This window comes from Lampris incognitus, chromosome 2 (genome assembly GCF_029633865.1).
Source record: "Lampris incognitus isolate fLamInc1 chromosome 2, fLamInc1.hap2, whole genome shotgun sequence".
Lineage (NCBI taxonomy): Eukaryota > Metazoa > Chordata > Actinopteri > Lampriformes > Lampridae > Lampris > Lampris incognitus.
In genome coordinates, this window is record NC_079212.1 from 98,370,816 (window position 1) to 98,397,342 (window position 26,527).

The 26,527-nt window shown below is 43.4% G+C and overlaps 2 protein-coding genes across 2 annotated transcripts in view; one reads left to right on the forward strand and one right to left on the reverse strand.

Moving 5' to 3' along the window:
• prxl2b (peroxiredoxin like 2B) overlaps positions 1-26,527 on the reverse strand; it is a 53,652-nt gene that overhangs the window by 26,610 nt on the left and 515 nt on the right. The window contains exons 2-5 of the mRNA XM_056273710.1: positions 26,250-26,454; positions 25,487-25,538; positions 25,133-25,196; positions 24,884-24,959 (exon numbers count right to left, since the gene is read on the reverse strand). Of these exons, the coding sequence (XP_056129685.1) occupies positions 24,884-24,959; positions 25,133-25,196; positions 25,487-25,538; positions 26,250-26,454 (397 nt within the window). The remainder of the gene's footprint in view (positions 1-24,883; positions 24,960-25,132; positions 25,197-25,486; positions 25,539-26,249; positions 26,455-26,527) is intronic.
• ddx56 (DEAD (Asp-Glu-Ala-Asp) box helicase 56) lies at positions 418-13,865 on the forward strand. The gene is made up of 14 exons (XM_056273709.1): positions 418-510; positions 3,746-3,907; positions 4,101-4,255; positions 5,339-5,509; positions 5,963-6,053; positions 6,329-6,570; positions 6,679-6,822; positions 8,039-8,146; positions 8,316-8,410; positions 9,650-9,723; positions 11,091-11,180; positions 11,302-11,407; positions 11,546-11,643; positions 13,233-13,865. The coding sequence occupies exons 1-14, from the start codon at positions 454-456 to the stop codon at positions 13,308-13,310; spliced, it is 1,671 nt and encodes a 556-aa protein (XP_056129684.1). The 5' UTR covers positions 418-453; the 3' UTR covers positions 13,311-13,865.

Sequence of the window (26,527 nt, forward strand, 5' to 3'; positions counted from 1 at the left end):
GCTCAGATTTGGACACACTGGACTAAACAGTACACTTTTCAAAAAATACAGGCAGATGTGACTACTGTGGGCAAGAAGAACCATTAGAGCACGTTATGATATATTGTCAGAAATATGAGGCAGAAAGAAGGCGTCTAACTCCAAATCTCCGAAAAATAAAAACGCAATTTGATTTAGTACATATTCTACAGAAGAATTCAACTGAGTGTTATAGTGTTATACAATCTTGTTCCAGTTTCTTAGAGCAACTAATTTAATTAAGAAGATTTGAGGGTTTTTTTCCGGGGGGGGGGGGATAGCGTAAATAATAGACATTCCGATCCACTCCATACCAGCTGGTGGCGGTAACGCACCAATTCGTTGTTTGGCAACCGCTAATAAACACCGAGAAGAAGGTGAAGAACCAGAAGAAGAAGAAGAAAATTCCAGCGACGCACGTTTTAAAGTGCAGAGATGGCTTCCCAAAATCTTCAGTTCCATGAAATGGGCTTAGATGATCGTCTATTAAAGGTAAAAACCATCATTTTTACTCGGATTCAATAGTTGGGTCGACACACGTACCAGTCATATGAAGATAACGACACGCCGAACTGTAAACTCATGCTGACCCGTTTACCGCAACGCTCAGTGGGAGTCTCCTTGTCATCACACTTTCTGTGTGAAAGTTACCTTAAAGCCCTTTTACGCAAAACCTGGCATTTGTTCAGTTTGAAACTGAAGTTTAAAAACGAGCTGAAACACGTCGCTAAATGTACACTTCGGCTTAGTGACACTATGAGTAGAAGAGCCTATTTATCGCCACCATAGCTTCACAGTTAAATATCTGTTGACATACTATGACGACAAATGATACATTTAATTTGACTAATCTGCCTTTATTGTATTGTCAAATTGCTGCAAAAAATTCTTGAGCCAAATTCCACTTAAAATCTTTGGCAAAAACCCGCGAGGCAAAATGAGATCGCCTATACTTACTGCATAACAAAGGCTACAGTTACACCGCAGGTCTTGGTTTATTTTTTTGCTCGCCTGTTTACGTCTACTTTTTAAAGTGATCCATGTCAGATTCGTTTGCGTTCACCATAACTAGTTTGCACTTGAAACAACTGGCATGTGCAGGCCTGCGGAGAGTTCGGTCACCTATGCGGAAGTAAATAACCGCACGTGTACGTACGTCACTCAATATGCAACAAGAGTGTAAGTGTCGAGTTTTGAATGGTGTCCGATTCACACTGACCTGAAAAATACAATCTTTGTGGATACATGAGTCACATTGGCAGATATCAGATTCCCATCCGTGTTATTTCCACACATGAGTGTGCTCCAAATATAATCTGAAAATATCCGATTCCATGTGCTTTTTTTCCCTGGTTACAGGGTCATAATACATATCCAATCTTTTACAGTCAGCAAAAAAATTAGAATTGTTTCACTTGCACCAGGCGGTCGCCAAACATAATATCAATGGACAACCCCAGCTTTAGAAAAATCCAGTCACACCGCTGATCAAGCGGAAGACACTATAGTAAAAATAAGATGGCAGTATTACAGTGTTACAATATGGTATGGTGGCACGGACAGTCAAACACGGAAAAAACTGCAGCGGATTGTCAACAAGGCATCCAAAATCATAGGCAACCCACTCCCCTCAGTTGAATCTCTACATACTAACCGGACTGTAAAGCAAGCAAAGAAGATAAACTCTGACCCCTCACATCCTGCTCATCACCTCTTCCGGCTTCTTCCCTCAGGGAGGCGCTACAGGCCACTGTCAACTAAGACTAAACGCTTCAGTTTTTTCCCCCTAGCCATCAGGACTCTGAATTCTTCCCTAAAGTCCTCTCCTCACACACCATTGGCATAAATACCACCATTCTGGTAACTGTATTGTTTGTGATAATATGTGGAGTGTCTGTTGTTGTCCATGTATGTATTGTGCTGCAGAATTTCTGTACCAAAAACAAATTCCACCGGCCTTGGTTGTGTGGCTAATAAAACAATCTAATCTAATTTAATTGAAAACAATTTCCGTAATAATTTCCACAAGTACTTCACCGTTAAGAAAAATACAGGGTTTAATTAAGAACTTAAAATGTCTTAAATTTTTGATGTTGGCATGACCGTAGCTAGGGTGGTAGAACTTGATTGCCCTGTTGATAAATTTGACATAAAGGGTATTGACTTCTCATGATCTGAGTCTTATAGCAGTATCTGTAACATGAAAAAATGCCATAATTCTGTGTAGTCTTTGCAAATTTGCAAGTGAATTTCTTCAAAATGCCACAGTAAAACTCATTGATACTTGGTAAGGTTGTTGTGTGAGGGGGGTGGGGGGGTGCTGATTTCATAGTCACCAGTGATATTGACTACATATTGATCGAAGTATTGTCGTAGTATCTGCAACAGTACCTTATTATTTTATTTACCTCTGGCAGCTTTGCATCTGAATTTCTATAAGATGCCAGGAGAACTCTGACACTTGGTAGACTTGTTTTCTGGGTGGTGCTGATTCTATAGAAATCAATGATATTGACTACTTTTGGATTAAAGCGTTTTAATAGTATCGCAAATATAGGGGGAAAAAACATTAGCTACTACAAGGAAAAAATAATTCTGAAGGAAATATTAACTTTTAAAACGCATTTAAACTTGTAAAATGCAGGATTTGCATAAAGAATGAAGAGTAACTAATTGACAGATCAAAACAACCTGTGATTAAAAATATCGGTACCACTTTAGTATGGGGAACGTAGTCACCATTAATTAGGTGCTTATTAGCATGCAAATTAACAACATATTGGCTCTTAATTGGTCATTATTACGTATTCATTAATGCCTTATTCTGCATGGCCTTATTATACAACCAGTAAGCCATTAACTATGAGTTTTCCCTTTATAACCTCAGAATTATTGCTTATTAGTAGTACCATCTCAATATGCTTTGCTTAGTATGGACTTTATAAGGTGGTAGTACCACAAGAGTTATTCTCCCTTACTAACACTTAATGAATATGGTCTGTTCTTACATAACAAAACAAAAAACTACAAGTGTTAATAGTGTTAAATTACTGTAAATTAAGTTTTTGTTACTTAGAATATGTTCCCCATACTAAAGTGACATCTTGATCATTACTAATTCACTAGTAATTAAGTTTTTTTATGTTCCCCATACTAAAGTGTTACCAAAATATCTTTGCAAATTATAGTTGAATGGTGGTAATTATTCATCAGATCATATAATTTTTTTTACTCTGTCTGCAGTGGTGTTAATTATTCATCAAATCATTATTTTTATAATACATTTTTTCTCTATTTATGAGCAGCGGTGGTAATTATTCGTGAAATCATTAATCAAAAGGAAACAGGCTCAAAACAGTAATTTCTGTCTCGTGTCCAGCTCACCAGCTGCTGGACACGAGACATCGAATACCAACAAAAACCACTTGGCTGGCCAAGTTCCCGTGTTTTTTGAATGCATAAATCAGTGGAGTGAGGGTCATGAGATGTTTACTTGGGTTCAATCAGCAATGTTTTAAAAAAAAAAAAACTCCTGATATTTACTAGTCATGTTAGGATTTGGGAAAACCTTGAAATTACAAATGGAACCATAACATTTGTCCTTCCAATTATATAGCACCTGAGCTTGACTAACACAGAAATGAAACCAGTAGTGACTGTAGGTTCTTCAATTCAACTTTAAGTAATTTTGTTTCGTCAAACCAGTTACATTTTTATTTTGCCATAGGCAATTGCAGAGTTGGGTTGGGCGCAACCAACCCTTATCCAAGAGAAAGCCATCCCTTTGGCTCTGGAAGGGAAAGATCTCTTGGCTCGGGCCAGAACTGGATCTGGGAAAACAGCGGCGTATGCTGTGCCTGTAATACAGCACATCTTGGACTCCAAACAGGTGAGTAAAAACAGCCAGGAAGTTAAAAGTAAAGGGTTTTGTAGAGTTCATTAAAAGGTATTGCAAACATGAATAGATTTCGTCAATGTCATACTCTGAACTACATTTATCACATTGATAGAGAAGTTGAAGCACATACTCCTGTGTCTGTCTGCCATACTTCTAATAACTTTTGTGCTGTTAAAAATTTCAGAGTGTTCGTGAGCAGGCTGTGCGAGCACTGATCTTAGTGCCAACCAAGGAGCTTGGTCAACAGGTGCAGTCTATGATGCGTCAGTTAACTGCATACTGCACAAGAGATGTCAGAGTGGCAGACATCTCTGAAAAGGCAGACCTATCAATCCAGAGGTCAGTCTGTTCATAGGTATACCAGGGCTGCAAATGCACCGAATGTCCTTACTGTGGTATTAGACAAATATAATGCTGTTGTTTGCCATAATGCCGCAAGGCACCCACTCACTTTTAATCTGATCGTACAGGAATATTATCTGGGTACGTCCAATAATTTGTAATAATTGCAGAGATTGTCAATTATTTTATCCTATGCAGATCTGCCATCAATTTGTCAAGTTAACATTTCTGGGCCAATTACCTATGAATTTTGTAAAGAAGGAGGTTCGCTGATGATCCTAATCCTGTGCGAACTGAATTTTAGGGTGGAAAGAACCAAAATCAATCACCATTTTCTTTTGAACTATTCAAATGACCATGCCAAAACTTTCTCATTCATTCATACTCCTGTTGTTCTCATTCATATTCTCATTCAATTTCTATGGGTGGTACAGTATTGTAGCGAATTCAGGGGGCAACCACAGGAACTGCCGCGGCCGGGACGCGAACCCGTATCGCCTGCACCATGGGAGACATCGCTGACCGCTTGACTAAAGGGTCTGACCCGTTAGCCATGAGCCAACATGTCTACTTATCCATGCACGTTACACTACCCCCCCTCCTTCGGGAAGCGCGTCCCCGCACTTAAGCATATCAGCTCCTTCACGCCTCTGTTGGAAATATAGCTCGTTTGCAATACAAGCAAAGTTTATTTTTTGAATAGCACCTACAGCATGCCCCCGGAGGCGGAGACTAAAAATCAAAGCTGAACTTGCCCGTAGTTCTTCCTTGTTACCAATTACGTCCCTGAGGCGTCAAATGACAACACTGGTGCCGGACGAAGAATTGATTTTGCAGTTATGTCCCAGAAACACAGAGAACCTTGACAAACAACTGCAGACGTTTTTCACACTTGATCCCAAATTCGGATAGATAAGAGATAAGGTGGAAAATTGGTGAAGTGGTTCTTTAACAATACACCAATTCAGTTGGATTCATCAAATACTAAATCAGTAAATGATATATTCTCAATTTATGTAGCTAGTGGAAATAAAGATGATGCTGATTTTGTGTTATATGTTTTTATATTGTTTTGGGCAGACCTGTTTTAATGGAGAAGCCAGATGTAGTTGTTGGGACTCCTTCTCGTGTGCTGGCCCATCTGAATGCTCAGAACTTGGTTCTGCACTCATCCCTCGAGACTCTGGTGGTAGATGAAGCTGACCTGCTCTTCTCGTTTGGCTTCGAGGCAGACCTCAAAAACTTATTGTGGTCAGTGCACACCAACACTTTGGGTTCATAACCACTAATCATTAAGATAGAACAAACTGAGTACCGACAGTATTTTGTCAAATCTAAATGAACAGCTTCTCCAGATATTGCTTTTATTGCAGTATTTGAAAATGAAACAGTCACACAAGTCGTCTTCCACATTCACTACAGTGAACATCAGTATCATTTGTCCTCAAGGAAAAACACCTGCTGAAACTGCTTTGAGCGAATGGATTCAATATGCAGATTTATATTATTTACAGGAATGAAGCTACATAAACAAATTACATGTGTGTACTTTTGAATATTTTTAGTATTACCAACCCAAACTTGTGTTTAAGAAAGTTAACATGAGTTTGTTAGCAATACAGCTTAACATGGATATATCAGTTCTTTCCAACCTTAAACTGATTTACTCTGTGAAACCTTGTTCTGATTTGTGTGTTTCAACAGTCATTTGCCGAAGATCCACCAGTCATTCCTGATGTCAGCTACGCTCTCTGAAGATGTTCAGGCCCTAAAGGAGTTGCTGCTACACAACCCTGTGAGATCAATTTATATATAACCCCAATGTGAAATCCCTAAAAGACTTAACAGTATGTCAACACAGATATTTTGTTGGTAACATAAGCCTTTCGGCAGCAGACAACTTTGTAAAAAACAAACATATAGTTAAATATATCAGTACTTCAGTAGTGAATTTCTTTAAATGGAGTATAAGATATTAGAAAATTATCTCCGAGTATGTGTTATTTATGGTGTCATTGCTGAGTGTTTGTCACAGAATGCAAGTAATAACTTATAGTGTTTATTTCTTAGGTGATCCTGAAGCTCCAGGGCTCCCAGCTACCAGAGAGCAGTCAGCTTCAGCAGCACAGTATTAAATGTGAAGAAGAGGACAAGTTCTTGCTCATCTACACATTGCTGAAGCTGCGCCTGGTTCAGGGCAAGACGTTGGTTTTTGTCGAGGCAGTCGATAAGTGCTACAGACTCAAACTCTTCCTGGAACAGTTTGCCATCCCAGCCTGTGTTCTCAACTCAGAGTTGCCTGTTAGGTCCAGGTGAGGGATTAGGGATTATAGAATGAATATTAATATCTGGTGTTTATTTTGTTTAATTGCCACACGTCTATACCCAGTCTCACATTCCTCTATGTTACCCACCACCAGGTGCCACATCATCACGCAGTTTAACCAAGGATTCTATGATTACATCATTGCCACAGATGAACAAGGACTGGCTGATCCCACAGCTGCAACACAGACTGCTGTGGGGAAGGGAAAGAAGAAAAAAGGCCAAACTAAAGGGGGGAGGTGAATTAAATTACTTGCACAGTACCCTCTTTTCAAATTCATTTATTCATTATTATGTTCTTGTTCAATATTTGTGTAATTGTCTAGATTACAATAGAAATATGTATAACACTAGAACAACCAGGATTTCACTCCTGCCTAAAACGACCATGGGCGGTCAAAATGACCGCTGGTTTTTAAACTCTATATTCTGTCAAGATAAATACCCAATTGAGATATTAATGCATTACATTTGTTAGTATGTCTGTTATGAAACTAACTGACACTAAAATTAACATTTAACAGCTATAATACTATTTTTAAACAATTTAAACCAGAGAGACATGGTCATACTTGAATAGCAAAATTGAAAAAGTAAAAAACAAAATTACCTGAAAAACACAATGGAAAACACATATTGCTAATCTAACAAACATTACAAGGCCTATAAAACGTGAAATGTAAAAAAAAAAAAGAACTGAAAATAAATATTAAAATGGTCCCAAACAATGACCCGAACTTAAAAACTACTAGAACGACTGTGGGTGGTCATTTTGACCGCCGCAGTTTTTAAACTCTATATTCTGTCAAGATAAATACCCAACTGAGATATTAATGCATTACATATGTTAGTAAGTCTGTTATGAAACTGACACCAAAATTAACATTTTAACAACTTTTAATACTATTTTTCAAATAATTTAAAATGGCGGCTGTCCAACACCTGTAAATACTGCAACGCCTCGGTGGTAGTCATGGTGCCTCTGTAACCAGACATGCTGGCTATAATCAGAAATAAAATTTAGACTATTACTCTGCACTGGAGAATGCTAGTTTTTTTTCTAGGACAGAGCAATGAACTTCACGAAGGAAATGATGCGACCAACACACGGCATAAATAGTGACATGACACGCCGATCACGCAAATTACGAAACGGTCATGTTGACCGTCTACGGTCGTTTTAGGTAGATCTTGTCGCAACTTTTTTTTTTCTGAGATTGATCTAAAACTCATTTTAATGCAATATGCAATTTTTGGGGAATTCAGGGAGCGTCAAGTCTGTATCTTTTTTTCCCCACAAAGTTATTACACTCTATAAATCCAAAAACAGCCATATTGACCGTCTTTGTCGTTCTAGTGTTAACAAATAACAGGAAAAAAATCAGTATTTGACATTTGACATTTTTTAGTGATGTTCTGAATCTGATCTCTCACCTCCCTGTGCTGTGTTCACAGGGCCAAGGAGTATGGAGTCTCCCGAGGTGTAGACTTCACAAATGTGTCCAATGTCATTAACTTTGACTTCCCCACATCTGTACAATCCTACATACATCGAGTTGGAAGGCAGGTGTTATGTGTGGAATTTTAATAGAATTTTAAGTTTTACAGTCTACCCCATAAAACCATAAAACATGATCTTTAGCTGGAGATCATATTCTTTCATAATAAGGTTAAAAACTGTATACGTATTACACATTTATTATTCCTTAATATTCTGCATATTGTTTTGTAGAACTGCACGTGCAGACAACCAAGGCACGGCTCTTTCCTTCATCTCTCATGCAGAACTCCATTTGCTTTCAGAAGTGGAGGATGCCCTCACAGGAGGTAAACAGAATGTACTGTAATGTTATTTTCTCTTTTCTTTATGCACTAACTATGTAATTGGCGCATTACGAGACAGAGGTCATGTGACCAGGGTTGCCAGTTTTAGTCCCTAAACCTGAAGAGAATGTCTTTGCCAGGACTGCCTCATTTCCCTAACTTATTAGACACTATTTTGTCCCCCTTGATCCATCCTTAAAGTCCCCATGAAATCCAAATGGATATTTAAGTTTTTTATTGTGTTTTGCACTGATCGTCACCTATACGCCAGTACCTGGCATATTCTTAATGGTATTTTGGAGTTTGTCATTTCTTGGAAAATGGCAATAAAACATTGATGACTCATCCTGCACTCAGGGTCGTATACTAATTTTGCATCCAATGAAGCCCTTTCTTGAATTTTTATGTTCCTCCCCCATGACTACAAATTCTGCCAGTTACTGACCCGCACACAGGACTTACAAGCTAGCTCGCACTTATGGCTCGTCGTTGTGTTTTTGGTTGCGCTAACTCCCACAACCCACCGGTGGGTTGCCTTGGCTGGGGAGAGCTATGAGAAGGGCCCGGCTACTGCACACCACTGTACCCAGTCCCTTCCGCCAGCCCTCCTTTCAGCATGGCATTGGGACACTGTCTTGCGGGGCCCTTCTCCACAACAAGTCCCTCCCTAGCTTCCTGTTTTTACAGGAAACGCATAAATATGTGGAATCAAATAGCACTCTGCTAGCCATTTCATAGGGTCTTTAAAGCGGCACCAGTTAATTTTGCACAACAACAACGTAGGTGCATTTATTTACAAGTCATACCTCAACAGATTATTATGGAAGAAGAGAAGCAAGGTTCACAGGTTGAGTAAATTAAATTTGCAATACTTGTATGTATATCTGCCATAAATCAGTCCCTTTATTTCCCGGGAAGTTTCATGTCTGGTGGCAAAAGAACTGCATAACAAAAACAAAACTTCTAGGGAACTGATCTGAATGGCGATTTTGTCATTCTCCCACAGTCATCACAGTATACAACTCGAATGAATTCAATGGTATGCTAAAGCAAAAAAGTTACTTGATGCCTCCTTAACCATTGTCACTGACAAGTGGCCAGCAGTAAAAGATAGTGTCTCATTGTGTTTGTGTAAACCTCTCTAAATAAATGGTGTTAACTGGCTCTGTTTGATGCTGTAAGAGGCAAGAATTGTAACTCTTATGTCCTAATAGCTAATGCATTGCCTACCGTTTTTGTCAGATAATAGTGATTGTGTGGTGAAGCCATATGAGTTTAAGATGGAAGAGATTGAAGGCTTCAGGTACAGATGCCGGGTAGGTGTCCTCATAATTTTAAACCACCCAACATAAATTAGAGGTACAACATCAACAGCATATATAAGAGATATACACTCACTGGCCACTTTATTAGGTACACCTTCCTAGTACCGGGTTGGACCCCCTTTTGCCTTCAGAACTGCCTTAATCCTTTGTGGCATAGATTCAACAAGGTACTGGAAACATTCCTCAGAGAGTTTGGTCCATATTGACATGATAGCATCACGCAGTTGCTGCAGATTTGTCGGCTGCACATCCATGATGCGAATCTCCCGGTCCACCACATCCCAAAGGTGCTCTATTGGATTGAGATCTGGTGACTGTGGAGGCCATTTGAGTACAGTGAACTCATTGTCATGTTCAAGAAACCAGTCTGAGATGATTCGAGCTTTATGACATGGCGCGTTATCCTGCTGGAAGTAGCCATCAGAAGATGGGAACACTGTGGTCATAAAGGGATGGACATGGTCAGCAACAATACTCAGGTAGGCTGTGGCGTTAACACGATGCTCAATTGGTACTAAGGGGCCCAAAGTGTGCCAAGAAAATATCCCCCACACCATTACACCACCAGCCTGAACCGTTGATACAAGGCAGGATGGATCCATGCTTTCATGTTGTTGACGCCAAATTCTGACCCTACCATCCGAATGTTGCAGCAGAAATCGAGACTCATCAGACCAGGCAAAGTTTTTCCAATCTTCTATTGTCCAATTTTGGTGAGCCTTTGCGAATTGTAGCCTCAGTTTCCTGTTCTTAGCTGACAGGAGTGGCACCCGGTGTGGTCTTCTGCTGCTGTAGCCCATCTGCCTCAAGGTTCAACGTGTTGTGCGTTCAGAGATGCTCTTCTGCATACCTTGGTTGTAATGAGTGGTTATTTGAGTTACTGTTGCCTTTCTATCAGCTCGAACCAGTCTGGCCATTCTCCTCTGACCTCTGGCATCAACAAGGCATTTTCGACCACAGAACTGCCGCTCACTGGATATTTTCTCTTTCGGACCATTCTCTGTAAACCCTAGAGATGGTTGTGCGTGAAAATCCCAGTAGATCAGCAGTTTCTGAAATACTCAGACCAGCCCGTCTGGCACAACAACCATGCCACGGTCAAAGTCACTTAAATCACCTTTCTTCCCCATTCTGATGCTCGGTTTGAACTGCAGCAGATCGTCTTGACCATGTCTACATGCCTAAATGCATTGAGTTGCTGCCATGTGATTGGCTGATTAGAAATTTGTGTTAACGAGCAGTTGGACAGGTGTGCCTAATGAAGTGGCCGGTGAGTGTATTTGGGTCATTAATTGTGTTCTTCGGTTTTCATTTTAGAACGTCCTTGAAAGATAAGTAATTATTGTGTGTATGTATAGGATGCCATGCGCTCTGTGACAAAGCAGGCAGTACAGGAGGCCAGACTGAAAGAGATCAAGGAGGAGTTGCTAAATTCAGAAAAACTAAAGGTAGGCCTTTTCATACCACTCTCAAGACATGCATCAAATTTCACCCTTTGCAACACTGAACCCATGTTGGTGTATGTTCAGAAGTAAGTCACTCAGGTCATTTTTTTCTACTGTAAATCAGACATATTTTGAGGATAACCCCAGAGATCTGCAGCTGCTGAGGCATGACAAAGATTTGCACCCTGCTGTCGTCAAACCTCACCTAAAGAACGTGCCAGGATATCTCAGTAAGAGACACTCTTATGCACAGCTTTAACCGATTTTCTCCATGTAAAAGCTTTGTCCATGTTAACAGCTACGTCTACAAAACGATATCGCTCTGCTAATATTGTTTTACTGAGATATTTTCTATTGATCTGATCCAGTTCCTGATGCCCTGAGAGGGGTGGCCAACCCTCTAATAGGCAGGAGAAAGAAGAGAGGGAAAACCACACGAGACGATGATGTGAAGACCAATTTCAGGGTGAGACATAAAGACAAGAATAAAACTATATAAAAAGTATAATCTCAGTACATAGATAATGCTTCCCATCAGCATTATTGATATAAAAAAAAACCGCAATTAACATTAAGGATTTTTAAAGGGCATGGATGAGCAAGCTTAATATTTTTGTCTGACTACATCGTTTCCGTAATGGATAGGCTTTGGATTATTTCAGTCCTTTTTGAATCAATTTTAGCCATCACCTTTTTAAATGTTTAGCATTACAGCATGGAGTACATCTGAGAAACTTTAAATTTATTATCATTGCTTGTAAATCTGTTTGCTTTAATGCATGGGAATCAAAGTTATAAGATCTTCCCCATACCAATTTTCTACTGTCAAGGAGATTTAAGTTTGTTCATAAAGCTTTTAAGAATAACAAATCTGTGACTACATAATTTAAAATTTAATCCAAATACCCTTTGAGGCAAATAAATTACGTGTCTTTTTCATAGAAAATACTGTGCAACAATCCAAAACCACATTAACCCATGCTTTTTCTTCAACAGTGAGATTTGTAGTTTGAATCCCGATGTTGTGTGTGGCTCTGCTGGGTGTTGCAGCGAGTGCAGTTGGCAACACTCTGGGGCAGGGAGCTGGAAGGATACCGTATTTCCCAGACTACAAGTCGCACCCGAGTACAACTTGCACTCAGCAAAAAACGTGGTGTTGAGAAAAAAAAAAAACAAGTTGCTTCTGTGTATGTTGCATTTATATGGTGGTACAATAGTGATGCGCTGGTCAGAGTTTTTTAATACCCACACCCACCCGACTCATTATGAGAACCACTCCACACTGCTTTGTCATTTTTGACCTGCCCGCCCAAACCCCTTGATATTTTCTGGTAAGCAGAATTCACCCAACCCGCAGGTTGTGGGTCGACCCGCACATCACTATGGTACAGTATTTTCAATTGAGTCACAAGATTAAACGGTGCCATCTAGTGGCTTTAGTTGAAATGCAGTGTATTGTCCCACAAAATTACATTGTATAAATTGCTTTGGAATATAAATTGCAGGACCAGCCAGACCCATAAAAAAACAGCAACTTGCAGTCTGGGAAATACGGTATTCTGTCTCACTAATACAACTAGTGACGACTACAGGTCATCATCATCATTGCAGTTATATAGTGCTTTTCCCAACACCCAAAGCACTTCACATTGAATATAGTATACACATGAATATAGCATCACATATACACATGAATATAGTGTCACATAGTATCTTCCTTCACATGTTAGATGAAGATATAGGCAACCCCTCCAATGAAGTGACTCTGTCCCGTATAATCTTAACTAAGCTATAGATTAGGAAAACTATAGGGTATAGGACCCCTGATGGTTAATTCTCAGTAGAATAGGAAAGATTGGTGGGGTATCTACAGCTGTGGTTGGATGTGGGGGAAGTAGTGTGTGTTACATTCCCCCAGAGAAACCTGTCAGCTACAGGTTTCTCTGGGGGCCGACTGGCTCCATGTGTATTGGGAAACGGCTAAACAGAGAACTGGATATGCCAAATAGGGGAGGGAAAACAATCCTAATTCTTCTGTCTCCCTTAATCTTACAGAAAAAACCCCAAGGCAAAAATCCACTGAAGACTTTCCGTTACACAGGAGGGAAAAGCGGCGGAAGGAAGAATAAATAGCCAGCCCTAAAAACTGATGGCGCCATAATATTTCACATTAGTCATGTTACTCCATACCGGAATGAGTAGTGACACTCCGCCGGGAGGAATTGTGGACTCAGGTGTTGGTCAAGCCCACACAACTATGAAACATATGGACTTGGGACTATAAAGACTTTCTGAGGTTATACTGACCCTTGACACACATGCATCTGGAGGTTCTATAAACTCTACATGTTGCAAAATTTAAGTAACATTTTTCTGTTATTTAGAGATTGTCAAGCTGCACTTGGATTTACTATCTTAATGATGATGAAGCCAGGTGGACAGTATGAAAAGAAGTGATTATTTTTTCCATTTGAAATGCCCCAAAAATGTAAAACATTCAAAATGTTTGGTTAACAATTGTCGTCATAGACAGTCATTGGGTCCCCTTTGTAGTTTATCTGGTGGATATGGTTAATAAAATGGTATGTAAACAAACCTATTCATTACAAGGGAATAAAGAAGGACTCTACAGGTGAACCACTTGAGCATTTTAGCAACTCCTAAAAATATATTAACCATAAATTTGAAAAATGGCACATTTGCAACCTGAGATTGGCAGAGGTTACCAATATTTTTCGATTCTTTTCATTGATAATTGTATGATATGGTCTGTTTTTGTGCATGTTGATATTTTATCTTGAGGACACAAACTAGGTCTCTTGGAAAGACCATATCGTCCTTTCAGGGGTTGCAGAGGATCACATGTGTATTTAAATAATTTCACTGACAGTAGCATACCGTGGGGTTTCAGTCAGCACACACACACACACACACACACCTCATATGGGTGCCAATACAGCCAACACAGCCACATGAAAAATGCACTATCATGCACAATACGCACTACTGGATCAACAACAAGACAGCTGATCTTCAACAACCACAACACACACCACTGTACACTAGAGCAGCTACTGCAGCATCACCACATGGCACAAAAACAACTAGAAGAGTGCACTCAGTGGAGTGCAGCTCTCCACTAGGTGTATCTCCCCTTCTCCGGTGCTCGGACTTGGTGACAAACCACCCCTTTTTTTCACCTACTGGGAGAAGGGGCCCTTAAAAAATACTTCAGATGAGTTTAGACATTGCGGTTTCCATGATATAAAATGAATGTAGGTGAATGACATCCATTCATTCTAAAGTTATAAAAAAATGGTAAGAAAACCGCTCAGCCATGGGAAATTTTTTTCTTGTAGCTCCTGAGGTGGTTTCCAGCTGTGACTGTGATTAATCCTCCTCTTGAAACTATTTCCATAGCGGCGTTTTAACATTGGAGTCTATGGCACTTGTGCATCTGATCTCCCTCATGTCAGTTAAACAAACATGGCGGAGAGGCGAATAAAGCGAATTATTTTTGGTTTATTCAGAGTTTTTCCAGTTTTCCTCTGCTGAGATCGGCAGTGAATTATTTGCTGATTTGCGAAATATGATCGACATTTTGTTTACTTTCAACACTGATACCCGAATACGTCAACAGGCACTGCCGCTGCCCGATCTAAGTCAACTGTGCGCATGCGTGCGGCAACAGAGCGCCGTGTCGACCAGGTCGACGTGGACATGGTCAAATCTTCTCTCTGGCACTGCGAAGCGTTCCAGGGGCGCCTTAATGTGGCGGTGTATCTTAGCCCGCTGACAGGTAACACACGAGTCGGCCCACGCTTTCACGTCTCTCTTAAGTCCCTCCCACACAAACTTAGCAGAGGTCAGGCGCACGGATGGCTTACCACCTGGATGAGAGAGGCCGTGCACAGCTTCAAACACGGGGCGTCTCCAGCTGTCTGGGACGATGGGCCTGGGCTGTCCTGTGGAGACGTCACACAGGAGGGTGACACCTGTGTCGCTGAAAGGAACGTCCTGCAGGCGGAGCCCCGTGTCGGAGGTCCGGAGACGGAGGATGCTCGGGTCCGTGGCCTGGTCAACGGCCATCTGTGCATAGTCCAGGCCTAGGTGGACTGCTCCAATCACTGCCCTAGAGAGGCAGTCAGCTACCTGGTTAGACTTACCAGCGACGTGCTGAATGTCGGTAGTGAATTCCGAAATGTAGGAGAGTTGTCGCTGCTGGTGAGCAGACCATGGCTCGGCCATCTTGGACATGGCAAACGTGAGGGGCTTGTGGTCCACGTATGCAGTAAACTCGCGGCCCTCTAGCAGGAACCGGAAATGCCGGACGGCGAGCCAGAGACCGAGGAGTTCCCTGTCAAAAGTACTATACTTGCGCTCTCGGGGTGTAAGCTGGCGACTGAAAAAGGCCAAAGGCTGCCAATCCCCCCCCCCACCCACTGCTCGTGAACCGCACCAACAGCATAGTCCGATGCATCCGTGGTTATGGAAATAGGCACTGTAGGTGAAGGATGCGCTAGCAGGGTAGCCTGGGAGAGCGCAGCTTTAGTCTCGGTGAACGCACGGTCCCACTCTGCTGTCCAGTCGAACGCCTGGTTGGGGGACTTGCCTTTCAGCGCCTCGTACAGTGGCCGGATGATAAAGGCGGCTCGGGGAATGAAGCGGTGGTAGAATGTCACCATCCCGATGAACTCCCTGAGCGCATGAGCTGTTTGGGGGCGCGGAAAGGCCGCCACCGCTTCCACCTTTGAGGGCAGGGGGACCGTCCCGTCCCCAGTGATGCGGTGCCCGAGGAAATCAATGGCCGTCAGCCCGAACCGGCACTTCGCCGGGTTGACGATCAGCCAATGCTGGCTGAGGCGTGTGAAGAGGGCGTGAAGATGGGACAGGTGTTCTTCCTCGGAGGCGCTGGCGATGAGTATGTCGTCCAAATAGACGAAGATGAAAGGAAGGCCACGGAGCAGTGAATCCATCAGCCGCTGAAAGGACTGGGCCGCGTTTTTGAGTCCAAATGGCATTCGTAGGAATTCAAATAGGCCGAATGGGGTAGTCACCGCTGTCTTGGGGATGTCCGAGGGATGCACGGGAACTTGATGATAACCACGGACCAGGTCGACTTTTGAGAAGATGCGTTTGCCAGACAGGTTTGCAGAAAAGTCCTGGATATGCGGGACAGGTTAGCGGTCGGGCGTGGTGGCGTCATTTAGTCGGCGGTAGTCCCCGCATGGGCGCCAACCTCCATCAGGCTTAGCAACGATGTGGAGTGGGGACGCCCACGGGCTGTCAGAGCGGCGGATGATCCCCATGCGTTCCAGGTGCTCGAACTCGGACTTGGCAATGGCGAGTTTGGCGGGGTCGAGACGCCTGGCTCTGGCGTAGACCGGGGGCCCCTTCGTAGCAATGTGATGCTCCACCCCATGCTTAGCGGTGGGTGCAGAGAAGGTAGGCTGGGTGAGGTCAGGGAACTCAGTGAGGAGGCGGTTGAACTTGTCTGCCTCTGAGAGAGAGTTGGCTAGACCTGCATAGGCCGCTTCCCTCCGCGTACATGCGAAGGAGGAGAAGGTTAAGGCATCGACCAGACGGCTGTTCTGAATGTCCACTAGCAAACCGTAAGCGCACAAAAAATCAGCTCCGAGGAGGGGAAGCGTTACATTGGCCATGACGAACTCCCACGTGAAACGTTGTCCACCAAAACACAGTTCTACAGACCGCACGCCGTAGGTGTGGATAGGGCTGCCGTCAGCCGTCGCCAACTGGGGGCCCCGCTCCCCGCCCATGATGTCGACGTCAGTAGCAGGGAGCACGCTTCTCTGTGCACCCGTGTCACAAAGAAATCGCCGACCGGAGATGGTGTCGAGGATGAAGAGTAGCCTGCTCGTATCGCCAACACTCATGGCCACTACTGAGTGTTGGCCCTCTCGTTTCCCGTCGGCCTGTAGTTGCAGGGGGAACGGCACTGTTTAGCTTTCGCACCAAATCGAGCGTGGTACATACAGAGTCCAGAGGGCTTGTAGCGGTCTGATGCTGTGGCGCCACCGTCGGGCCACGCCCGCGATGTCGGCGGGGGGCCAGTGAAGGTAGGAGCCAGCACCCCGGCATGGGAGGAACGTTGTGTAGCGACGAAGAATCGGTCAGCCTCCTTTGCCAGCTCACGGGGATCAGTGATGGTGGAGTTAGCGAGCGCAGTCTGGACGTGGGGCGGCATGTTGCGCAGAAACAGCTCCATAAACAGGAAACATGGCTTTTCTTGACCCAGTAGGTTTAACATCCTGCTCATTAGCTCCGATGGTTTACCATCTCCCAAGCCCTGAATTGCGAAGAGGCGACGTGCTCTCTCCGTTGTTGACGGTTCAAAAGTTTCAAGGAGGAGATGTTTAAGTGCGGCGTATTTACCATCGGCCGGTGGGTTGGTTATGAAACCGCTTATCCTGGAAGCCGTAGCGCACCCCAGCGCTGCCACTACGTAGTAGTACCTGGTCTCGTCTGCTGTTATGTCTCTGAGCGCGAACTGTGCCTCAGCCTGTGTGAACCACGTAGCCGCGGAAGACTCCCAAAACTCCGGCAGTTTAATTGCAACGGCGTTCGTAGCCATAATGTGTGTGGTTTCAGAAAACTTATCCGAAAACCGACGTCGGGGTCACCAGTGTAGAGCCGAAGGAACGGAGAAGACCGTAGGTTCACACTTTAGCCGTGTAGGCAACTTTCTTTAATCCACGGTAAATCAGAGAGACAACAAAACCACAGCTCGACTGAGCGGAGGCGGCAAGAATAACCAGAAAACTGGCTGGACAGCCATAACTTAACCCTGCGTTAACCTGCCAGGGCAACCATGACTTAACCCTTAGCTCCTGGGTTGAATTCTGTCCCCCATACGTGTCCACCACATGAGCCCCCCCAGAATTCGCCCTAGTAATCGAAGTCAGGCAGGCGCGGGGGGACGACAGGCCGTCCGCGGCGGCTCCGGGTAACAGGGGCCGGAGTGTCTCTGGGAGGCATTGACGCGGGCCTGTGGAGGTCGGCCTGAGGAGCAGAAGAGGCAGCGCGGGCCTCCACGGGGGGAGGAAGCGGAGCCGGGGGACGACCGCGACGAGGAGGTTGAGCTAACTCCAACGGCTGCGTCAAGTCCAGGTGTGCGGGTTTATCTCGGTCCACTGAAACATGCTCGGCCGTGCCCCCAAAATCCACCACCAGGTGCTTAGTTCCCCGTTCCAGGACGCGGAAGGGGCCGTCATAAGGGGGTTGCAGAGGGGGGCGGTGTGCGTCGTGACGGACGAACACGTAGTCCGCTGACTGCAGACCTGGGGGCACCTGGGACACCGGAGCGCTGTGTTGGGCGGTAGGGACGGGTGCCAGGGCAACCATGACTTAACCCTTAGTTCCTGGGTTGAATTCTGTCCCCCATACGTGCCCACCACACTACAATCATAACTGCGCAAATGTCTTTGGTCTGATAGTCTAATGAGCAGTTTGTGAGATTAGCCGCGGACAGACACAAAGTGACCAAACGCATACCACCTTGCGGAGATAACAAGTCTCTACAGCTGACGTAGTGCTCATCAGTCACTCGCGTGCTCACCAGTCACTCGCATGTCCACCAGTCACTCGCGCAACTTCAACAAATTCAATAAAGTAAAGCGACAATATCATCAGTGCACTGCCTTCATTTCATTGAGGAAAATGTGCACGCTGTAGGCTTGGGTGATTGGCTGAGTCCAATCGGCAATTGTTTTTTTTAGGGCGATTTTTTAAAAATCTTTTTGCAATTTTTGTGCTTTGTTAATTTAATGGTCTTCCTCCTCGCGAATTCAACTCGGCGTACATAACCTGTAAAGCAGAATTGAAGTGTGTGCAAATAGGAACTGACAGCTGGGGTTGTTGCCATATGCACGTCCTCGTTGCACTGATTCCCGACGAGTCTCACAAGACAACAGTGATAATAAGAAAAGTGACATGTGAGAAGAATGTCCTTAAAGTCGTCTTTGAAAAGAGAACTGCCGCCATTGCATATAGCCTTTCTTTATGAATAAAAGATGTATAATTCACCACGTATGAGGAAGTCTACATACTTGCATCAAGGTCATATGACTTGAACTGGGAGATGATTTTGCGGTTGCATTTTTTTTCTTATTGTCTCAACATCTGAAATAAACGTTTCACCCAGCAGATAAGATCACTGACAGCTCTGGGCAGTCTAGAAGTGGAGTGACTGTGAAGGATAAGGAGAATATAAAGCGTTGATGGTGTGGGGTGGGGCTCCGGAATTGAGGGAAAATGGGAGGGGGTTTTCCACAGGGCCCAAAATAATAAGGACCCTTTAGACCGTGCCACATGTTGTCGGGGAGCCCAAAACTCCTCGCAACACTGATGGGTGTGTGTGGCTGTTAAAATATTAAAGCAATTTGTTTATTTTTTTGGGTGGGGTGGGATATCCACATATTCCTGTAAAAACATTTTGCTTTATACTTGATTGATCCGTTTTGACAGTAGTAGTTTTTGACTGGTTTTGAAAATTGTAAATAAATACAAAATTATTTTAAACATTACAAAAAAAAAATCAATGAATTTAACTACAGAATATTTACAAGGGTTTAAAAATCTATGAGTCTTGTTATGGTTTAATACAAATACAAACACATGTAATTATTCCTGAACAAACAGAAGTGCATCCTTACTTTAAAAGAATGATATAGTGAAGGATAAAACTAACTGGAGCATCCAATGATGTGCGGCCATTGCTGCAAAATTTTGACAAATGGATAGGTGAGGATTCCACCTGCTCTGTTCAGACCGCAACACAAACACACACGTGGACATGGAAACTCCTCAAAATGCATGGAGGGATCCACCTGAAGTCTAGCAGCCTTATAAGCGAAAAGATGGGGGCCGAGGGTTAGTGAGTGTCAGGGCCACTATCCAGGATGAAACAAGGAACATCCATGAGTACATCAGAAAAAAGGTCCCCCAGGATGAACTGCTGAATGAGTACCTCAGGCAGCAGAGGACAGAGTGCAGAGGAAGAAGAGAGGAGAAGTCATGGAAGATCAAGCTCCTCCGTGGGATGTACCATTGACAGATAGGATTTCTCGATATCAGCTACATCTTCTATCAGTGGCTAGAAAAGGCTGGACTGAAGGACAGCACAGAGGCTCTGATCATAGCAGCACAAGAACAGGCACTCAGAACCAGATCGATTGAGGTAGGGGTCTACCATGCCAGACAACACCCAAGATGCAGGCTGTGCAAATATGCCCCCGAGACAGTCCAGCACTTAGTAGCAGGGTGTAACATGCTATGTTGGAAAGAGTACACTGAAAGGCATAACCAAGTAGCTGGGATAGTGTACAGGAATATCTGTACTGAATACAGACTGGAAGTCCCCAAGTCCAAATGGGAGACAGCACCAAAGGTGGTTGAGAATGGCAGAGCTAAGATCCTGTGGGACTTCAAGTTCCAGAGTGACAAGCAGATGCTGGCTAACCAACCAGACATTGCGGTGGTCGATAAGGTAGAGAAGACAGCAGTAGTGATTGATGTAGCAATCCAGAGCAATGGCAACATCAGGAAGAAAGAGCATGACACGCTAGCGAAATACCAAGGGCTGAGGGAAGAACTAGATTGAATGTGGAAGGTGAAATCCACAGTAGTCCCAGTGGTAATAGGAGCACTAGGGTCTGTGACCCCCAAACTGGGAGAGTGGCTCCAGCAGATTCTAGGAACAACATCTGAGGTCTCTGTCCAGAAGAGTGCAGTCCTAGGAACAGCTAAGATAATACAAAGAACCCTCAAACTCCCAGGCCTCTGCTAGAGGACCCAAGCTTGAGGAAGACAGACACCACCCGAAAAGGGTGAGAGGGAGATATTTTATATATACATAGGCCCTGTGATGGCCTGGCGGCCTGTCCAGGGTGTCTTCCAACCTACCACTTAATGACTGCTGGGAAAGGCTCCAGCATCCCTGTGACCCTGAGAGCAGGATAAGTGGTTTGGATAATGGATGGATGGATGTAATGAGATAACCAATCACAGAAAGTTGAATCAGTTCATCTGGACCCAACTTTTATTGAGAGAAATGACTCATCACTCATCTAAGTGGCCTCGTCAGTCACTTCACAGATGATGTTATTCACTTACCTGTCAGCGGTTTTAATGTTTTGGCTGATCAGTGTATACCTGAATAAAATGACAAATAGCAGTTGGAGCAGAGTGACCAGCCACACCTGAATTGTATGCAGGACTCCTATTAACCAAGTAGGGGATGCCATATTCACAGCAACCCTTACCTCCGAGCAGTTCAGATCAAAAGGACTACAGGAAGGGTTGCTCTACCATCCTCCACCGGGGTCTCTTCCCCAAATGATCAGAATAAACAAACAGTGGGCTTATTGACCCATGAAGGCTTTCACCCAATCAAAGACAGGCTCACCATCCCCCTGTTGTCTCACTTTACTATTCTCCCTCACATGACTCTGGAATACTTTTCCAGTTGAATCAAAGGACTTCAAAAATGTATACACGATTGAAAGAAAATAGGCATTCCTTGTGTGATTTGTAAATATTGCATAATGTACCAAATGATTTATATCACATGTGCAACTGATTATTTTTTTAAACCTTTACTTACCCAGAGTACTAAGCTAAGCACATGTGCTCTTTTTCAGTAACACCCTGCTACCCATTCATACCTGGGAGTTGCCCAGTACAGCCACAGTCTTCACTGGTGGCCACTGAGCAGTTGGTCGGGGGGGTTAAGTGGCTTGCTCAAGGGCACATCAGCCATGGGTATTGGGGGAGGGGAGAGCTCCGTTCATTTGCCCCCAACCAACATTTTTTTGAGGGTCTGGGGATCGCACCGGCGATCTTTCAGTCACAAGCCTGCTCCTCTTGCCTTTAGGCCAAGGCTGCCCCTGACCTTATAGCAGACAGTTTTTTGGATTTTCATGTTAAATAGTTTTTTTTAAAGATCTGGTCAGGCATATTTGATGTCGAAGTGGAGCTAATATACTGACGCACGAAGATGTTTTTCACGCTTGTACTGCAAAAGTACAAAAATGTAGGGAATGTATGTTTAAACCTGTGCCGAGAAGTTTCATTCATGCAAATGAAGTGGGTTAGTACACACATCAAGACCTGGTCCCCTCTCCTCAGAGGCCAAGTTTCAAAAGTGCAGTTCCTAGGACACACCATACTTTTTGCAATCTTAAAAGTAGGCAGATCCCTTCAGCTACCATCAGCCCAAAGTGGACCAGACACCGAGAAAGAAGTGAGAAGTGACTTCATCAACAGCAGCAAGGCACACCATTTGCACCCACTGACTACGATGTGATAACTACCTCGTACTGACCTGAAATTTGGCAGTGTGTGTGTGTGTGTATCCAAGCTGCTTGATTCTCTTTCACTCTCTCATTTTCTCTCTATCTTTCCCTCTCTTGCGCTTTAGTTCAAGCTGCATGCATGGCACAAGACCAACACCCCTTTAGCTGCCTGATATATCAGCATATGGTATGCAGTGTGTTTGGTTTGAACCTTGATTCAGAGTTATTTCCCCGGGTATACCACACTTCACCCCCATTTCCACTGTTAGCTTGTTATTTTTATGGCTTTCTTTTGTTTCTCTTATTTCTGCTTTCTTTTATTCTCACTTATTTTCCTTATTTTACTGTGTAGTTGTACTCAATAAATTGTTGATTTGGATAAAGTCCGCTTCTGATGTGTTTGTGTGGGCAATCTTATGGGTAATCAAAGATCACAAACAGAAAACACTGCTTTCATACTGTTCAACTGATATAAACGGCGAGACGTTCTCTCTGAACGAGAGTGGTTCCCTGATATAATCAAACTTTCAACTAATTAATTATGAACTAATCTGCTCATTGTCTCACCACATCCAAATTCCAATTGCTCTTAACAAGAATTTGACCTCAAAATGCTACATATTATAAAATTAAAACCCTGACAAATACACGTGTTCAACCCTAAAACAGGAGTAGTCGTGTCAGCAGCACACTGGCTTCTGGAACCTTGTAAATTAAAGCATCGTATTGCATCATTCTATCGTTTATCTTTTTTTCAATGGCTGCTTTCTCTGCTCCACCTTCTCCTTTTCTAATGTCAAACTAAAACCTGCAGTGTGGAAGTTACTGTCTCCCCCTTCTGGCAGTGAGAGTGAAAATTCTGACTGTTAATTTTACTGGGGAAATACCACGTCCGTAAAACCAGGTCTCGCCCATCATTTAAACTCTTCAGGGCCAGCTTTAGGGAGTATCTAGAGTCTATGCTACAAGATTTTTTTTTAAAGAAATTTGACTTTATTTCTTACCCTTTCTGTAAGTTATTATTTTATATTCCATTCCATTATCCAAACCGCATATCCTGCTCTCAGGGTCGCGGGGATGCTGGAGCCTATCCCAGCAGTTATCTTTTGTTACATTTACCCAAACTCCTGTTGCCATGTTGAATGTATTGTCCTGTTGAGAGTGGAGTCAAGCCTGTTATGTTATCCTAGTTTCCTCATTTTATTGTGATGCCTACAGGTTTTCTGTTTTAGTCTTAATGTCATATATTGTAAGAGACGATTTCTACAATTAAAAAAGTTATCATTGCTGGTTAACGTAAAGTGCATCACTACACAGTGTTGTGGAGTAGCGTCCCTACAACATTACTAGCTCACCTACATTTGTCAGTCGCTTGGCGGTAGCGTTGCTGTTTTCTGAATCAAATAGCGTTTCAGTAGCAAATCTCTTTTATTGATCAACCAGTGCGCTAGCGTCCACAAAAACTACACTTTCCCCAAACACTTCTGAAGCTCAAGCGCAGCGGAAATATCTGCAGCGGTCTGAAATAAAACGCCAGCGCCATACACGGACCTGTATGTGTAGCCCACAGAAGCACGTCCATATGACGTATATGATGTCACTTACCAATTGTTTGGCTGACGGCAATGAATCATCTGCACTCTTCCACACACACACAAATGAACATACACATACTCTTAGCACCTTTTTTGTTATGTGGAACACATGTTTTTTTTTAAGTTTGTTTTTATTTTAGTAGTTTTCTCAGGAGGTGTCCCATCCAAGTACTAGCCAAGCCCATACCTGCTTAGCTGCCATCATCTGGCAGAGTCAGGGTACATGTCGGTATGGCTGCCGTTTTTGTTTTGTTTTTTTGCCCTGTGATGGCTGGGAGGCCTGTCCAGGGTGTGTCTCTGCCTGCCGCCCAATGACTGCTGGGATAGGCTCCCGCATCCCCGTGACCCTGACAGCAGGATAAGCGGTTTGGATAATGGATGGATGGATGGAAGTTTGTTTTTGTTGCCCAATTGGTTTTGGAGCAGTGAGAGCAGAGAACACAGCTTAGTGTTTAATAAAGAATTGAACTGAACATTTTTTGCCAGCATATCTTTTTGACTGGCAGTGATCACTGAGATCGCGTCGACTTGGAATGAAACTGGCTTTGACGTAGTAAACTACTTTTGCCATGTTGCTGTAGCTTAGCTTGCTACATTTCTCTTTGGTGTAGTGAAGCTTCACTTAATGTAGACTAACTAGTAACTTAGCTCGACACTTTCCAAGTAGCTTGCCCAACACTGGCAAGCGCAATCCGATGTCAGCGCAATTTGGCTAAATCATGTCAAGACAACATCTGGGTGTAAGACACATGTTAATGCCAAGTGTAAAAGGGGCTATTGTTACGTATAGGACTACCTTTGGCCACAATGAGCACTCCTCCACTCTGTAGCAGATCGCCTTTGAAATTCCCCCGGATCCCTTGGGCAATGGCCTGAATGACAGAGCACAAAGAGAGTTGGTCAGAAGTCAGGCTTTCAAGTTCATAAACATGCATCCAAGGCTTAGGGCATGTCTGACACACACAGTATGAAGAATGCAAACACTTGTGAAATTCTGGAGACTGAGCAGAGATTTTGCTGAACCACAATCTAATCGTGTCGATACCTTTGCAGCAACATCTCGTACTTTCTTTCCCAATGCAGCAGGGACCACACTTATGGCAGAGTACCTGAATAGGAGAAAATATGGTCTGACTCCCCATTGTTGCAAAATATATCAATAATGAGTGAAGGTTTACATAACGGTGGTTTAAATAATGTTGACAAAGAAAAAAAAAACCCAATGGGTCAAATGTCATTATTTTCACATAGACCAAACAGCACTAGATGAGCAAACAATTAGGAAGAAAGCTAAGCTTATGGTCAAACTTCTCTGGTGAATGAGCTCAATTTAATTCAACGTTAAGACAAGCTTTACAGTTTTTCCACCAGCTTTTTCATTACATGGCAGAGGACTCACCTTTTGAAGCCCAAATCATTGTAGTTTATCTTTTTCTCATCCAAATAAAGAGCTGTAAAGGAAGAAAATGTATATTGATTATTCATAGTTGCACAACAGGCTGCCTATGGTGATGTCCATGTGACACAACCACATCTACAATTACATATATAATATTGTGCAAGGGTGACAATGCCACTTTGTCAGGTCATAACTGTGACCTGACAAAAAGAGGTTTTCCCTGTGGTTCAGCTTACAGTAGCATTTGAGCCCAGGGTTGGCATACATTAGCAAAGTGCTAATGGGCTACAATAAGCCACTTGTATGTGAGGATGCCTTTCTCCACAAAACTTTACAATAGATTCATACATCTTCAGTTAGGTTCAGTGTAACTGAAAACTTAAAGAAAAAAAATCCTCCTCTAACGAGCTGACACTTGCTTATTTAGTACATTGCATAATAAATCATCATAAACAGGCTGATGGATGGATGGAGAGACAGACAGACGGACGGACGGACGGACGGACGGACGGACGGACGGACGGACAGACAGACAGACAGACAGACAGACAGACAGACAGACAGACAGACAGACAGATAGATAGATAGATAGATAGATAGATAGATAGATAGATAGATAGATAGATAGATAGATAGATAGATAGATAGATAGATAGATAGATAGATAGATAGATAGATAGATAGATAGACGGATGGATGGATGGATGGATGGATGGATGGATGGATGGATGGATGTATACAGCGGGATAAAGCATGTGGTTACCTCCTCTAAAAAACCCTCCTTCCCTGAACTCCTTTAGCCCTACGTCCTCTGGTCCAACGCCCACCAGGGCTACACCATTGGCTCTCAGATCTGGTTCCAGTTTACTGATCTCCGACGCCGTCCAACGACACACCTGACAGCCAAACCTGCGCAGGAAGAACAGCACCGCCGGCTGATCGCTCCACAGAGACCGGAGCTCCACATTCTGCAACACAAGTAGTGCAACTTGACAGTCAGCTGCATTAATTAATCAGACAGGGTGAGGTGAGGGGTGAGAT